Raw genomic sequence first — 16,880 nt, 5'->3', positions numbered from 1 at the left:
CCTCTGCTGAGTGCTGGAGTCACGAGGTGTACACCACCACACCTAGCAGTAATTATATTTCTTATGTATGGGTATTGTCTGCAAGTATGACGGTACTGCATGCCTGCTACCCATAGAGGCCATCAGAGACTGTTGTGTTCCCTGGAACACTCCAGTCACAGATGGTCGTTAGCGCTGTGTGGGTGCTGCAGACTGAACCTGGCCCTCAGGCCAATCAGCCAGTGTGCATAACTGCTCGCCAGCTTTTTTTTTTTTTTTTACGATTTAGTTAGCTGGGCAGTGGTGGCTCACACCTTTAATCCCAGTACTCGGGGGACAGAGGCAGGTGAATTTTAGGACGGCCAAAGCCACACAAAGAAACCCTGTCTCAAAACAAACAAAGGGTGAAATTTTATCGACAGTGTTGCTATTGCACGGGCAGCTCTTTGGGTGTCTTGTGTAGACTGTCCACTGAGGTTTACTTTCTCCATTCTTGTTTGGTTTTGTGTGGTGGCTGATGTTTCCCAAACAATGTCAAATGACTGTGTCCACCCCTGTCTGCCTGCTTTCTTTTTTTCTTTTGTTGAGGGAAGGGGTGGGAGCAGGGTCTCACTGTGTCACTGGCCCCTAATTTATAGTCCTGCTCTCTGCACCTTCTGTGTACAGGCTTTATGAGCGGGAGGCAACAGACCCAGCTTTTGTCTTGTTTGAGATACAGGGTCTTTCTATGGAGACCTGGCCATCCTGGAAGTCACTATGTAGACCAGGCTGGCCTCAACTCAAAATAGATCTATCTGCCTGCCTCTGCCTTGCAGAGTCAAAGGTGTGCGCCACCGTGCCTGCGATTGCCTTGATTTTCATCTTAAAGGTCGGGCTTTCAGATTTCATCCTTAGCTATGAGTCTGGTAAAGGTGTTGGGTTTTTATTTTTAAAGTAAAACCAGACAGGAAACCTTTCTTTGTTTTTCTCTCTTTCACCAGATCCCTTTGTTTGTCTGGTCTGTGTCAGTGAGAGCATGCAGGAGTGCGGTGTGCGTGTGTGTAGCTCCTCGGGGTTAAGACACCATTCGTCATGTGTTTACTTAAAGGCAGGAAAGAGCCAAGACACCTAAAGCGGGCAAAGGAGGCGTATTGTCTGTGTGGACAGAAAGTTATCCCCCAAGGATCAGGCTGTTGCTGCTTATTCCCAGCACTGAAGGGTGCGAGGTCTAGAAGTTGTTCTGTTCTCAACTGCCTGCACTGCACACGAGGCCCACTGGCAAATGCCTGAGCATAGTCACCGCAGAAAAACGGGAAGAAGACGTGTAGTGATAAATTTTTAAAAAGATTTATTTTAATTTTTTGTGTGTGTTTGCCTGCATGTATGAATGTGCACCTCATGTGTATAGTGCCCATGGGTCTACATTGCATCCCATATAGCAAGTTAGAGGCAGTTGTGAACACCATGTGGGCGCTGGAAGCTGAACTGAGTCCTCTGCAAGAACAGCAAGGGCTGTGAGCTACCGAGCTGTTTCTCTAACCCAGTGACAACTTTTGCTTTTAGATTCTTTTTAATTTAAAGAAAGAAGAGAATTGTCGTTAGAATAAACAAGCACCTCTATTAACTGGTGAGGAAATCCGAATATCAGTTCAGATTTTGCAACTGTTACATAGACTTCCTTAAGTCGCTTGTCTGGGGATACCTGGGCACCCCAGCGCTGTGAGACGTTTGTGGTAGAGAACCATGACTTTGAACTGGTGGAAGATGCATGATTAATAAAAACCAAAGACAGAATTGGGGTTCAACCTGAAGGTCAGAAAAACAAAGCAGTTAGCCACTGGCTCTTTCCTCTTCCTCAGTCTGAAATGTCAAACCTGCCTCCATGGATCTCAGAATGAGGCTGACTGAGAGCTGTCTCCTCCTGTTTTATAATGCTCTCTAGGGCTGGGGTTAGAGGTGTGTGTCATCATGCCTGGTCTGTGAGGCTGGCCAGCGGGGCTGCGTTAACTAGAGTACAGGTGAATGGCACACAGGGGGCTGTGATAGACAGCGGCGGAGCACGGTGAGCAGAGACAGGAGGGCTACACGCAGTGAGTGGTATGGCCACTGAGAGGCTGACTAGAGCTGGGCGCTGGTTGCGCACACCTTTAATCCCAGCACTCAGGAGGGAGAGGCAGGCAGATCTCTGTGAGTTCGAGGCCAGCCTGGTGTGCAGAGCGAGTTCCAGGACTGGCTCCATAGCTATTGGGAAACCCTGTCTCGTGGGGGAGGGGGAGGGGCGGCAGCAAAAAGAAGGTTGGCTGGGGGATTCAGTGCCTGGTGTGTAGAAAGATCCCACACTGGGAGTGGGCCAAGGAGGCAATCTGAATCTGTCAGGGCCTTGTTGTTTAGATTTCCTGGGTCTCAGTGTACGCAGTGAGAGGAGAGACAGAGTAGGAAGTCCTGAGACTTTCAGACCAGGCGTCAAGGGCACTGTGTCGTCCTGGTGGGACCACTGCCGTGGATATTGCTTAAGAGAATGAAGGTTTAAAACCGGGCATTAGAGTCACAGTGTTGTTGTCCAGTGGCCTAGACAGCATGGTAGGAGAGAATGGTGAAAACTGGGCCTCTGTTCAAGGACATAAAAGGGGAAAGAGGGAAAAGGAGACAGAAGTCAAGCCTAGGGAGAGAGCTGAGGTGTCTGGGAAGCTTGAGGGAGGTCTGCGCTGTGTTTACTGCCAGTAGACTGAGGAGCAGACTGCTCTCAGGAGCCTGCGGTTGGCTGGAGCTGTGCTTCAGGGGCAGAGCAGAGGTGGCCACATGAAAAGTGGGAGTTTTGTCTGCCTCCGGCTGGAGCTGGTCGTGGAGGGGTGGAGTCCTGGGTGGTGGGTGGGCAGCAAAGCAATCAGCACTGAGTGGAGAGCAGAGTGGAGTGAGGAGTGAGGCTGGCCGCAGAGGGGAGCGTCGGGCCTGGAGATGGTGGAGATGCGTGCACCTCGAATCTGCACAGCTGCACAGGGTGTATGAAGGTGAGAGAGGAGCAGGCACAGGATGGGACATTTTCATTACTACTACACATGTGCTTACACAAACCAGGAATCACAAACTTAGAGGAAATCCGCACATAGCTCCCATCACAGGCTCCTTAGTCGCCCTGGCCCCATCCCTCACGCCCACAGCCATGACCGCAGTGATTGACATCCCGGGAGGCTGCCTTCTTCTCCGTCTCGACACTTAGCTGAGCACCTTCATCAGTCGGTCATCAGTCGGTCATCAGTCGGCCATACCTGGCACAGTTGGGTGCTGCTCCTGCCCATGGTGGGGCAGGCAGACAGGCACCCCAGAGTTAAGACGCCAAGCAGGTCCACCTCTCCAGGGATGACTCTTGCATCCAGAGGGTCATCTTGTCATTGTGGTGGATGGTGGACTTGGCAGGCCACAGAAAGTGGTATGGAAGGTGGGTTTTAGGACATTCCTATTAGATGTCATTTAGAAGAGGCTTTGGCAGTCAAGTATCAGATTCCAGGGACCTTAATGAGAAGAGGCAGCAGAGCAGAGGTGTGGGACCGGGCCCGTGCTTGGGCACACGCTGCACTGGATAGGCCTAGCCAGTGGGGTGGAGGAAGAGGTCTCCGTTCGGTCCACTGTGGAGTTGTGGGCTCGGTAGATGCTGCAGGTTTAGAGGCATTGCCGAGACACAGTGAAGAGCGGGAGCAAGCCAGCTTCTCCGTGAGCAGGGGTTTGCTGGAACAGTGTGCTAGGTCTGTTTATGAGGACGGTGAGACCAGGCGCCAACATTTGCATTTTTGAAAATAGGATATTTCTTTGTATCCTGAAACTCAGGATTCTCTTGCCTCAGCCCCCTGAATTACAGGTGTGTTCTCCCATGCCCAGCTGACGCTGATGTCTGGAGCTGCACTGGGCTGACATGGTATCCCCAGGCAGTTGCCAGTGGGGTTGGAAAACTCAGGCAAGAGATAGGGGCTGATAATGGGAAGCTCAGGTTTGTCTGCATAGAAGGTGCGGACTGCTGTTCCAGAAGAGTGCAAGGAAGGCTGAGATTGCAGAGGAGAGCCAGAGGGGAGCGGTGGGCACCCCAGGACGCTGCCCTGTGCGAGCAGCTGTGAAAGGGGCGAAGGTCCTCTCCTCAGAGGAGTGATGTGGGACTGTGCTGACAGTGGCCTGGGCGAGGACTAGGCCGACATCATCCCTTCCAGTGGGTAGGAGAGAGGACCTCTAACGTCCATGAGCTCCGTTCCGAGGTCGGATGTGGAAGTTGTTATGGCACCCCCAGGAGCAGTGCTCACAGAGATCCGCCTGCCTCTGCCCCCACTCCCTTGTGAGACCCTGTCTTTAAAAAAAAAGTTAATCTCTGTCGTCATCTGTTAGAAATAAAATTGTTTGTTGTAGTGTTTGGTTTTAAAACACATCTCACTATGTAGCCCAGGTTAGCTGGCCCTGAGCTCTGGGTCCTCTTGCCTTCCCAGGTGCTGGGGGGATTTCATGCTTGCTACCCTGTGCCCCGCTCCAGATTCTAGGAGGACACAAATCAGGTCTGAATGTGACCTGAACATCGCCTGCCTGCATTGCATACCTGCCAGGGCAGCCGCGAGCCTACGCTCTAGGTATAGACGAGCGAGCTCTTAATGCCTCTGGCTCTGCCGCCTGTTATTGACACCATTGTTCCTCACGCACTGGGAACAAGGACAGCGCCTGTGACGTGTGCTGTTGGAGCCAGGCAGACCAGGCCATGCAGGATCCACCTTGGCAAGTACCTGAGAAGTACCAGCTGTTGCCTCTGGTGCCATCCTGCAGATGTTCTTTGGATGGGTCTTCCGTGTCCCACAAGATCTTGTGCTCTGAGTGCTTCTCAGATGAGTGCTACTGGTGATGTCCAGCATTGTTAGTGGAGCAGCAGCTTCTCTAAAGCAGGTGACACCAACTAGTCTGCGAGTCCCTCACCAAGCCACAAAGCCTGGCTGACTGGGAACGACAAAGACGTCAGTATCTGTGTTTCTCTTTCATGTCAAGACCATGGTGCCAGTGCTTCCAGATGTGGCCTGCAGTAGGTGGTGAGGCGCTGGGGACCGGGACTGCTCACTCTTCCTTGTCTTGCTCCAACTGCAGAGAAAACTGCTGACCCTGGCAGCTGTCACACTTAGAATAAGATATCTTCCTTCTAGTGTATTCTGTCTGACGTTTGCTAAGGCCCGTGAAAGTAAATGCCTTTAAGATGGTGTGTAGGGCTAGGGATTGGCTGTGGGGCAATGGGGCTGCAACACCTTTTTTCCTTAGTGAGCAGGAAAGGCACGGTTGGGTAGTTAATCTGGACAAGAACAGCACAACACAAAGAAAGGTGGGGGCCTCTAACCAGAGAACTCCCTGGGGGGGAAGATTAAAGTGAACAGGTGCTGGGAAGTGTTTCTGCATATTAGAGCTTAATTAGATTTGAAGATGAATTCCAGATGGGCTCATTATGTGTGAGTTGTTGCAGGTTGTTTCTTGTAGGGGCAAGCGTGTATTTTTGGAAATGGTGATTTAGTTTGATTGGGTTTGATTCCTGCCCTGTCTCCATCAAGAAACTGTCTCTGCAGAGGCCTACGATCCCTCAGTAGGCCAGCCACATCTGTGGAACCACTGCCGTAACATGGAGGCCATCCTGACCCTGTGGTCACGTGTGGGGAAGGACAGGACAAGTAACCCTTCCCCTGGTCAGTGGAGCATAGTAGGTAACACAGGAGGCAGATGAAGTCTTTGTTGGAGCCTCTGTAGGTAACAGACAAGAAACAGGACCGGTGTGGGGCCAGCGATGTCCTAGTAGGGTGGTGAGTTTGACTTAGCTTGAACAGTTTGCAGTGATTGTCTAAGAAGACAGCCTGGCTCTCTGCGGCTCCCTGGCAGGTGTGGCGTGCTGGGAGTGGCCCCATGGCACACCTTGGGAACACATGGTTGGCAAACAGTCTGGGTCTGAGGGCTTCAATAAACAAACTCTTGTGTAAGGACTTAGAATTAGAAATTATGGACACATAATTTATACACATGAATGACTCGTAATGTTAGGTGGTGATAGAAACCGACTCCTCCTGTAGGATTTTTAATAAACAGCATCAGTCCTTAGGAATTTATTTCTAGAGCTCTGTTTGAACTCAGCATGTTTGACATAAATCAGATCTAATTGTCATTTTATGATTAATGAACATATGTTGACCGTTTTTCCCCATAATTAAACTTTATGTTCTGTGCATCTGACAAAGCAAAACAGGTTTAGACTTTGACATATTGGTGGTGATTTTGTATGTGTGTTTGTGCGTGTGTACATGTGTGTGTATATACACCTTTTTGTACATGTCTTTAGTTTGTGTATGCGCTGATTTTTTTTTTTTTACAAAGTCCGGTTTTCAGAAATGTAATTTTTTTATATTTAATTTAATTCATTTATAGTTTTTCAAGACGAGGTTTCTCTGTGTAGCTCTGGTTTGTAGACTAGGATGGCCTCAAATTCATAGAGATCTGCCTGCGTCTGCCTCCCAGATGCTGGGATTAAAGGAGGAAGTGACTGTGAGGAACACAAGTCCTCCTTAGAAAACTTCAGACTGTTTTCACTGCTCCCTGTCTTGGTGCCCGGTTAAGCTGGGGTGGGTGCGTAGTATATCCTCTCTTACAAGGTGCCCCGGAACTGATAGATTTTCCTTCTGCTTTTCATTTATGCATTTCCACAAAATCATGTTTTGTGGACAGGTCTCTAGTCCTGGACTCACTTATGGGAACCAGGCTGGCCTCGAACTCACAGAGATTTTCTTACCGGGATTAAAGGTGTGTGCTACCGTGCCTGACTAAATCATAATTTCCTAAAAGAGCCGGGCATAGAGTTACACACCTGTAATTTCAGCCCTGGCAAAACAGAGGCAGGATTGCCACAAGTTCAATGCCAACCTGATCCACATAGTAAATTCCATTCAAGTCAGTCTGGGATGCTGTTATAAAAATAATGATAAAATAATATAATAATAATTAAAAAATTGAAATACTGGTGTGGAAAAGAATAATGTCACTGTTGACCTGGTGTTGACCTTTGATTGTTTCAGGACATAGACAAGTTTGGCAATGAGATCACGCAGCTGGCTCGTCCCCTGCCTGTGGAATATCTGATCATAGACGTGAGTACTCGCCTGTGCTCACGCTCACTCTCTGGTTCCATAGCCCCTGAAAGCCAGGACTCCTGGGTGGTGCCCCAGAGGAAGATTTGAACCAGCTGCTGTCCCAAGGATTGTTTTTTGATTATCAGTCCCCATGTTTCCAAAAACTGCATAGTTTAAACAACTTCAGGATTGACTTTCTTCCTGCTGAAGTGCAAACCGAGGACGCCTGCCTCCAGCTTCCCCGTGACCTCATGGGGCCAAGTCCCAAGGGGATCTGAAGAGTTCTGTATATCTAGGCTGGTAACTGCCAGCTGCCCAGGAGGTAACAGAGGTTGCCCTGCCTGACACAGAGTAGTACTCCTGGGGCCACTCCATCTTGAGTGTCCTGGGGACACATGTATAACTTAGTGTCTGTGAGTAGTGGGACCAGTGTTGTCTCTGGGCAAACCTAGGAGGTAGGAGGAGCTGGCTGTGCTGCTGCTGCTGCTTCTGAGTCTCTGTTCCACACTAGAGAATGTGATGGTCTCAGGGCTACATTCGTGTCACATGGCCACGGGGCATGGAGTAGCATGGCTGCCAGTGTCGGGCTGGGGGCTGGACTCAGGATGGGTATGTGACTCAGGCATTTGAGCGGAGAGTCCCCCTGAGCCTAACCCAGAGATGTTCCATTTCAGTTGACAGCTCCTGAGAACATATTTATTACCTAGGCCGTAAAGGCATCTGTTTTTATACTGCCTGGGGTGTAATTAAGATGGAAACAGATTGGTGGAAGAGTTAGCGGGATTTAGGATGAGCTTCCAAGCCCTTCCCCCCTCCAGCCCCTCCCCACACCTTTCAGCAGCACGGGGTTGCTGGGGAAGTCTGCCCTGGAGTACCCGTGTTCTCTGTCCGTAGGAAAATGAGGCCTGGGAGAGCATTAGACAGGTACCCAGAGTGCTGTTTGGCTCTTTACCTGGTGCAGGAGATAGCACAGACCCAGACAAGGACAGTCCCCCCCCCCCCTTTTTTTTTTTAAAGACAGAGTCACACTATGTGGTCCTCACTGGCCTCAAACTTGTAATTCTGCCTCTGCCTCCTCCGGGCTGGAATTAGAGGTATGAACCACCATGCCCAACATATCTGCTGGGTTTTTGTTACTCTTATTTGTTTGGTGTTATTTGGACACCACCACCACCCTCCCCGTAGAGACAGGGTCTCATTTAGGTAGCTCTGGCTGTCCTGGTAATCACTATGTAGACCAGGCTGGCCCTATAGAGATCTTCCTACTTCTGCCTCCTAGTGCTGGGATTAAAGGTGTAAGCCACCCCACCCATCGTATCTTCTTAAATCTGAGATTGGATAGCTGTGTGACAGCAGAGATTTTGGGTCTCCCAAGTCCTGGGATGACTGCTTCCTACAATGCAAGTGTGAACCCAGGAATCTGTAGGGGTGGATTCCTTTGAGTCACCACAGACTTCATTTGTTGTTCTCCTGGGTCTCCTACAAGGTTAAATACCCCTCACCCTTGGAGGTTTGAGTGCGTAGCCTTGTATTTCCTAGGCAGGCAACCCTCACCCCTTTTGTTTAAGGAGTTATTTTGAGATAGGCTCTCCCTTAGTTGCCCAGCAGCCCTCAGACTTATCCTGCTTTGGCCTCTTGAATAACCAGGTTACAGTGTGAACCACAAATAACTCTGGATTACTGGTAAACACTAGCAAATGTTCTGCAGCCATCCTCCCACTCCTGTTTGTGCCGACCCAGAAGAAGCTTTTGCTTACAACTTGTTCAGACGTAGTTGGAACTGTGTTCTTGGTTACGTATTCAGTGCTCCGTGTGGGGTCAGCTCCCGTCCTCTGCCTCGGCACGTGTGAGGACCAGCCGTCTCTGAGCATCAGCTTGGCCTTACAGCGTGCTGACATTGGCACAGCTGAGTCCAGAAATAGCCTTTGCTGATGTAGGAAACAGATCAGAGTGGCCAGAGCGGCATCTCGTTCTTCAGAAATAGTCCCGCGGTAGTTAGAGTAGCTGTTCTGTATCTGGAGGGGCGTGTCACGTGCAGAGAGAAGTGTGTGACAGAAGTGTTGGTCACTTGCACTTAGGTGCTTTTGTGGGAAAGAGGCCTCTGCCAAGGGGACTAAAACCTGTGTTTGTATTGATTACTGCTCATTCACCAGTGACCCTGGGGCTTCTATTGATTATGTGTTAGATTTAAAATGCCCTCTGCATGGAGGAAAGAATTGGCTTACCTTTGGTAGAAAAGTCTTGACTTAGGCTCACTCACCTTGGAGGAAAATAGCTGCCCACGAGTGACTCTCAGCCCTGTCTGCAAAGACTGTGGGTCCCCTGAAATGGCCTCTCAGAGACTCTGGGAGGTAATTGGTATTTCTCAGGCCCACACTGACTATTGTTGAGAATTTTATGCCCTTAGTCTGCCTCTTGTTCTCCGTTCATTTCTGTAGTGTTGCTGTTGTTGTTTTCTTTAGATCACAACCACCTTCCCTAAGGATCCAGTTTACACTTTTTCTATTTCGCAAAATCCGTTTCCTATTGAGAACCGGGATGTGCTGGGTGAGACACAGGTAAGCTCTTTGTTTCAGAGACAAAATTTAAAGCAATGTCTAATATTGATTTTATTTTTCCCAAAAAGTGCCTTTTTCACACTTCCTCCATTTATTATTGGACAAGTCCCATGAGGCCCTGTTCTGGGTATTGGTCACTTGATGCCTGTGTTTCACCAGGCGATAGGTAACATGTTTAAATCCCCGAAGCCCTTGACCTACAGACTTGCCGGAAATTCACTCTTGCTTGGTTTTGTATTGTTTCCGATATTATTCATCATTTTCTGTTGTCTGCCAAGCTTTCTTTGTGTGTTACTGTCCTGTACAGTAGAGCAGTGCAGACAGTCTTACTCTGATGGCATGCAGTGTTGGCAGACTCTGTGCTCTGTTCAGCCTGACCTGAGCTGCCATGACTCCTAGTGCAGACAGTCTGTGCACGGAGCTGTTTATTTCAGAACAGCCGTGACATCTGCTTTCGTGGGGTCCTCGGAGCCTCTTTGTCCAGGGGGGTCAGGTGCTTGCGGGACAGTGCCAGTTAGTTGGCCAACCTTTGAGATGTCCGTGGTGATAAACTTGCTTGTGTCTGGTTGTGAAAGCACCCTCACCAGGTGTGATGACACAGACCTTTAATCCCAGTACTCAGGAGGCAGATGCAGGCCAACCTCTGTTATTTCAAGGCCAGCCTGGTACATAGAGTTTCAAGACAGCTAGGGGTAGGTAAAGGGATGTTTTCTGTTTATCTGACCAATGTCTTGGATCTGGGCCCACTTAAATAGCTGGGTCAGGTGTACTGAAGGCTTCCCCTGGGCTGGAGCGCCACACGAGCCCTGGACCCCATGCTGAAGCAGGGTGATGCGTCCCTGCTGTCTAATGGACTGTGTTAGTAGGAGCTGTCCCTTTTCCTGGGGTAGTGCGAGGGAGTGTTGAGAAAACATTGATTCTCCACCCTTCTTTCTTGACCGTTTCCTTAGGACTTTCATAGTTTGGCCACCTACTTGTCCCAGAATACCTCATCCGTGTTCTTGGATACCATCTCTGACTTCCATCTCCTGCTGTTTCTGGTCACCAATGAAGTCATGCCGTTGCAGGTACCAGCTCTACTTCCCTCTTGCTGTCTTTCCTCAGATCCCAAGTACTGGGGTGAAGTGTGTTGTCAGGAGATAACTGCCCGATGCACTTCACATGGGAACTTCACTGTTGATGGAGATATTTGACCTTTACCCTTTGAGGTGAAGGGAGTTTGGTTATTGAGATTCACCTGAAGAGCAGATGGAAGTAGGCTGTGTCCTCTAGCCTGGAGCCTTAGGGATCCCACAGTACAGACAGCCCCTGTTGCACAGCCTCAGCCAATGCCGTTGCTGTTTCCTGATGCTGCCTCTCCTTGTGAGCCAGTACTGTCTGTGGCCCGGGCCCGGAAGGATTGGCCAGTTTCCAGGTCCTGCACACACCGTTGCACAGTTGGCATTTTTAATATACACCATAAGGGGAAATGGATGACTGTTTTGCAGATGGTAGATGTTCTCTAACAGGGCAGGGCAGCAGACCCCACCAGGAAGTCTCTGTGTGTCTTGGGCATCCACCGCATGAGTGCCCTTTTTCCATGGTCTGTCTTTCCCTGAGATCCATAGAAATGCCAGGGAGATAAAAACCAGTCTTTCTGAACTTGATGACACTAACTCAGCCTTTTCCCTAAGATTTACAAAATAGAAGGCTCACTCTCAGGATATTTCTGTCCAGCAGCTAGATGTAATTGTACATCTATCTTGCTGAGTTTATATATATTCTCACTCACACACACACACACACACACACACATATATTAGTATATATACATTAACATGTCCACCACCTAGCGTGATACTCTATATGAGGGACTGTGTTTTCTGATTGTGATCAGCCTTCTGAATTCAGGATAAGCCCGAATCTGAATACAAGGTGACAAAAGGGTCTGTCTGCATCAGGTCCACCTTTCCATCCAGCATGGCTGTTTTTGCTATTACACCTGATAGGAAACATTTTTGAGAGGTACTGAGAGCCTTATCATAGAGACCTTTCTCTGTATGTTGACCCCAAAGGCCATAGGTGTTTGCAGGCACGTTGGAGAGGACAGGTCTTAGAGACTTGGGCTCCTATTCAACTCTCTGGCTCTAGGACCCAGGGATGTGTCTTCTTTGTTATTGGGACTACTTAAGCAGAATTTAAGTTTTAGTTAACTTTAGCATTTAAATGTATATGTTTAATATATTTAATACCTTTTTTTCTATCTTTATACTGGGGAATGAACCCAGTTCTTTGCACAATAGGCAAATACTCTGCCCCTAAGTTAGATCCCCAGTTAGAGCTAATGTATGTATGTGTAATGCAGTGACAGCCTGAGTTTTTTTTTTTTTAAGTTGTTATTGATATCAAGGGAAGAAAAGATAGTCTTTTCCCTCAATCAGCAAAGTGGAACCTTCTTTGTGGCTTTTTGCAGGACAGCATCAGCCTGCTGCTAGAAGCTGTGAGGACTAGAAACGAGGAGCTAGCACAGACGTGGAAAAAGTCTGAACAGTGGGCCACCATTGAGCAGCTGTGCAGTAAGTGTCCCCTGTCCCCAGTGTGGAGCATGAGCTCTGTCGTCGAAACTCTGGACCTCTAGCCCAGGGACCTCCTTGGAGCCTTTCTGGCTGGGTATATCCCAGCTATAATCCTTGAGTTTGCAGAGTTTTAAGCTGCATATTGTATGCCCCAGATAGACCCTTGAAATATCTGAAGATTTTGTGAGCACTGGGGTCGCCATGTTGTGACAGCTGCCAGTGAGGCAGTGACAGACTCTAGGAATCCTAAGAAGCTGGTGTCTGATTGTCCAGCTGCCAGTGCGGCAGTGACAGACTCCAGGAACCCTAAGAAGCTGGCGTCTGATTGTCCAGCTGCCAGTGCGGCAGTGACAGACTCCAGGAATCCTAAGAAGCTGGTGTCTGATTGTCCAGCTGCCAGTGCGGCAGTGACAGACTCCAGGAATCCTAAGAAGCTGGTGTCTGATTGTCCAGTCCTGTGCATAAGGTTGGTAATGGAAACCAAGTACTGTTGCAACAGCATCACAACATGGTGACATACGCACACCTTTAATCCAAGCATGGGAGACAGGAGTAGGCGGATCTCTTGGGTTGGAGGCCAGCCTGGTCTGCAGAGTTCCAGGATAGCCATGGCTGTTATACAGTGAAACCCTGTCTCAAAAAACAGCAACAAAATTTGTCTGTGTGTGTGTTTTTTTTAAATATTTATTTATTTATTATGTATACAATATTCTGTCTGTGTGTATGTCTGCAGGCCAGAAGAGGGCACCAGACCTCATTACAGATGGTTGTGAGCCACCATGTGGTTGCTGGGAATTGAACTCAGGACCTTTAGAAGAGCAGGCAATGCTCTTAACCACTGAGCCATCTGTCTAGCCCCCATGTCTGTGTGTTTTTGACTGAAACTTCAGTCGTTAATATTGGGAAAACAACATCTCCTAGACAGACTGACTCTTCGGGCTAGAGTGGCATGCTTTATTCTTAGCGCTATCCTGTGCCGTGGCAGCTCCAGCACAGAGCTTGCCTAATGAACTCTGGGTGTTCCCGAGGGTCTTGTTTTCTGACAACCTTTTTAAAGTAAACTAAAATTAACAGATTCTAACATTTATTTAGAGACACAGAGAATCTAGAAAAGCCAAGACCATATGAAAGGCAAGGTAAAAGCTGGAGCAGTCACACTGCCCGACCTCAGTGTAAAACTTGAGTGATCCAGCAGCATGGTGCTGACATGAAGGCGGATAAGCTCGTTAGAGCACAGACTGAAGGGAAGGGTGGCGCTCACAGGAGAGTGCTGAGGCAGCTGGGAAACAGATCAGTGGCTGCAGTGCACACTGGGTACTTGGAAGACCAGCTCAGAAGGGGTCACTTAGCTTAGTTAAGACCTACACCTATCCTCCTTCAGAACAAGTTCCACGACAGCCCAGGCTACACAGAGAAACCCTGTCTTGGAAACCAAAGAGAGGGTGGAGGGGGGTGGAGACCTACCCTTAAATCTTAGAAGATCTTGGAGTAGGCAAAAATTCTTTTAGAGAATTCAGGAATTTCAGGTCAGGCAGAGACAAACACCAACCCCAAATCTGGTAAATCAGCCTATGGTGGCACACCTGTAAATCCCAGCACTTACTAGCACCGGTCTATGCACTGAGTTCAGGGTTGGCTGCTGTTGTTGCTTGTTGGCATAGTGCTTGCCCAAGCAACAAAAGAAAATTATTTAAGTTGAAAATTAAACAGTTGTATTATTTGAAGAAGACTGTTGGCACCCTGAAAAGGCACCAACAGGGAGACAGTGTTTGGAACTCACACAGATGACGTGTCCCTCCCACCTAAAGGAGTAAGAACTGCCAACAGTCAGGCACTTAAGAAAGGGCTCGTTAACACATTCCGCAGACGACATAGGAATGTACTATCATTTCTCATCCAGGAAATTGCAGTGAAAACTTGGGCTGCTACTACACGTTCATCAGAGTAGCTAAAATGAAAAAACAACAACAACAACAACAAAAAAAAAAAACCAAAACAACAAAAAACAAACAAAAACAAAAAAAACTGACAGTATCAGGCACTGTTGAACATAGGGCAGATAAGACTTGAACTCTACTGGGGAGTGGGTTTGAATATCTTAGGAAATGCTACAGAGGTGGTGGCACACACCTTTAAGCCAGCACTTGGGATTATTATTGATATCATAATAAAGGCAGATCTCTTTGAGTTTGAGGCCAGCATGGTCTACAAAAGTGAGTTTAAAGACAGCCAGGACTGTTACACAGAGAAACCCTGTTTGGAAAAAACAAAACAAGGAATGGCCTCTGATGTAGCTATCTTCCTGCTGGACCTTTACAGGAGAGAGGAAGATACAAGTCCACAAAGAGTTGATGTAAGAATGAAACTCCCCAGATGCCCACCACAGGGGAGTGACGGCTCTACCTAGCGACAAGGGAGCAAGTGTCTAGTGCAGAGCAGGGTGGGGTGTTTGCCGCCTGGAGCCGGAGCAGTTGATGTGCTAACAGCTTAGATTTATGAGCCCCTGCCCATGCCGTAGAGCCCCGTCTCACGGCGCAGAAGTGACGCGTTCTCCTTGCTCTTTACCCTGCAGGCACTGTCGGCGTGCAGCTTCCAGGCATCCAGGAGTACGGAGCAGTCGGGGGCTCTGCACGTGCTGCCACCTCTGCCATGTGGGCCTGTCAGCACTGCACCTTCATGAACCAGCCTGGCACTGGCCACTGCGAGATGTGCAGCCTCCCCAGGACCTAGGGCTCTGGCCCTCTGCTGAGCAGGACTGGGCCAGCCCAGCCCTCTCTGAAGCCTGGAACACCACGTGTTTCCTGTAAGGCCTGACGCCCACAACCCTGAAGCAGCAGCGGAGCCAGCCACCCGGCATTCTGGATATACACAGAGGCTTCTCAGTGCGGATCTTGAAGAGAAAGAGCCCCAGCTGCTATGCTGGGGTTGAACAGAACCTCCAAACTGGAAGGGCAGAGCAGCCCTGCCCAAGAGCACCCCACATGCCTCACCTAGTTAGTAGCTCCCCACTCTATTGGAAGGACTGAGCGCCTCTGAACTATCACCCGAAATTGGGGTGCAGAGAGAGGTTGCTGCTGTCGCCCCGCTATCTTTCCTTCCTCTATGCTTTTTGTTTTCTGCCTCCCACCTTCTCCCCAGTTTTTGGATGGATGCTCCTGGCTGTCTCTGTTCCCTCCCTTTGGGAGCATGTGTGGCTAGGTATGACCTGTACCCCTGCCCTTGCCTGAAATCAGTTATCAATAATTCCTGCCCAGAAAACTTTTATTTATTGTTTTTAAGATAAAACTGCACAGACAGGAGCGAGAGCGACTTAATTCTGCTTTCTTTCCTCCTTGAGTGCAGCCCTCCTGGGTGTTCAGGTGGTTATTGGGCAGGGGCCACCATCAGTTCTCCTCTGAAGCAAACCTCAGTGCCTGAGACTTTCCTACCACGCCACAGGATGCTGGCAGCTGGTAGCCTGGGTGGCTCTTGCTTGGGGTCAGCCCCTTGGAGTCTATGGGCCAGCCCTGGGATTGTGGTCCCCTCCCCCAGCACTGTTCCTTTACCCAAGGCCTTGCACAGTGCTGTGGCAGTTGAGACGGCCACCGTGAGGCCTGGACAAGTGAGGGCAATTAAAGATGGTCTCTGAGTGTCCTTGTGGCTCTGTTGTGGCAGCCTTTACCCAGGTAAGACACGGATATCTTGATGCCTCTTTGCCTTAATGAGAGCTAAATCAGCTATCCTCACCCTGGGAAGGGCTATGCCAACCACAGACTGCTGGAGGCCATAGTGTCCGGCTAGTGGAGTGCACCCATGCTGCCTTCCACGTCCTCGGCCCCGCAGGCAGCACACTGGTCGGCTAGGCTTTCATGTGGCAGGGCTGGGGTTAGTGTCTCTGGTTTCACCTGGCAGGCGATCTGTAGTCCGAGGCCCTGGGGCTGTGGACCCATTGAGTTTGGTTTAGTATTGGTAGGCTCATCCTTGGAGGGTCAGGGTTATCTCCCTCCCTCCTGGTGGTCTCCCTGGCTAGGGCTTCACATTTCTGTCTTTCCTGGTCCTTGAGATCTGGTAGACTGGACGTCCTGGCACAGCTGTGTCCCCATGCCAACCGTACTAGCCCTGTTCTTCACGCTGGGCAGGTGCTGGGCAGCACAAACCCTGGAGACCTTCTTGCCACTCCTTCCCCACTCATCTTTGTCTGCAAAGTCATTTGCTTTTTCTCATGCTCTGACATCCACATAATTCTTGTTTTCTCTGTCTTTCAGCTAAAGAAATTGTTGTAATTTCTCTGCTTATGGTTTTGAGTTACTCTTTGTTCAGTAGCGCACTTTATTTTGTTGTCCAAAGAGAGTCAAGCTGATGCCACCAGCCTGGTGCGAGCCCTACAGAAGGTTCAGGCCTGAGCAGCTCAGCTACCTTCTCCTACATGGAGGTGGCCCCATTCCCACCTCTAATCTCTCTGCCATCAGGCGTTATATGACCCAGAAAGGGGTGCCAGCGGGTATACCTACCCAAGTGAACCCAGGCTGAGAGATGGGGCCAGCCCTGGCCTTGCCCTGACCAGCCTGCTCCTGGGCCATGGGTGCTCCCACATTGGCTCTGTTGTGCTCATAGGTGTGCACCGGCTGGGTGTGAACTAGCATTTCTTTGACCCTAGCCCTGCAGTGGAACCTAATAAAAGCGCCTGAAGCGATCACCCTGCTCCCAGTGCC

At 49.5% G+C, this 16,880-nt stretch overlaps 1 protein-coding gene across 3 annotated transcripts in view; it reads left to right on the top strand.

Annotated features, from left to right (window-relative positions):
* The window catches only part of Nploc4 (NPL4 homolog, ubiquitin recognition factor), a 55,989-nt gene extending 39,127 nt beyond the window's left edge, over positions 1 to 16,862 (top strand). For all 3 annotated transcript variants that reach the window (XM_050140512.1, XM_050140511.1, XM_050140510.1), the window contains exons 13-17: positions 7,023 to 7,094; positions 9,539 to 9,634; positions 10,585 to 10,701; positions 12,087 to 12,189; positions 14,762 to 16,862. In XM_050140512.1, coding sequence (XP_049996469.1) covers positions 7,023 to 7,094; positions 9,539 to 9,634; positions 10,585 to 10,701; positions 12,087 to 12,189; positions 14,762 to 14,919 — 546 coding nt within the window. In that variant the 3' untranslated portion in view covers positions 14,920 to 16,862. The remainder of the gene's footprint in view (positions 1 to 7,022; positions 7,095 to 9,538; positions 9,635 to 10,584; positions 10,702 to 12,086; positions 12,190 to 14,761) is intronic.
* Positions 16,863 to 16,880: the final 18 nt, after the last annotated feature.

This window comes from Alexandromys fortis, unplaced genomic scaffold, assembly GCF_014885135.2.
Source record: "Alexandromys fortis isolate MF-2015 unplaced genomic scaffold, M_Fortis_MF-2015_v1.1 scaffold_39, whole genome shotgun sequence".
In the NCBI taxonomy this organism is placed as follows: Eukaryota; Metazoa; Chordata; class Mammalia; order Rodentia; family Cricetidae; genus Alexandromys; species Alexandromys fortis.
The sequence above is the reverse complement of the archived record's forward strand: the minus strand, read 5'-3'. Positions and strand labels throughout refer to the sequence as shown.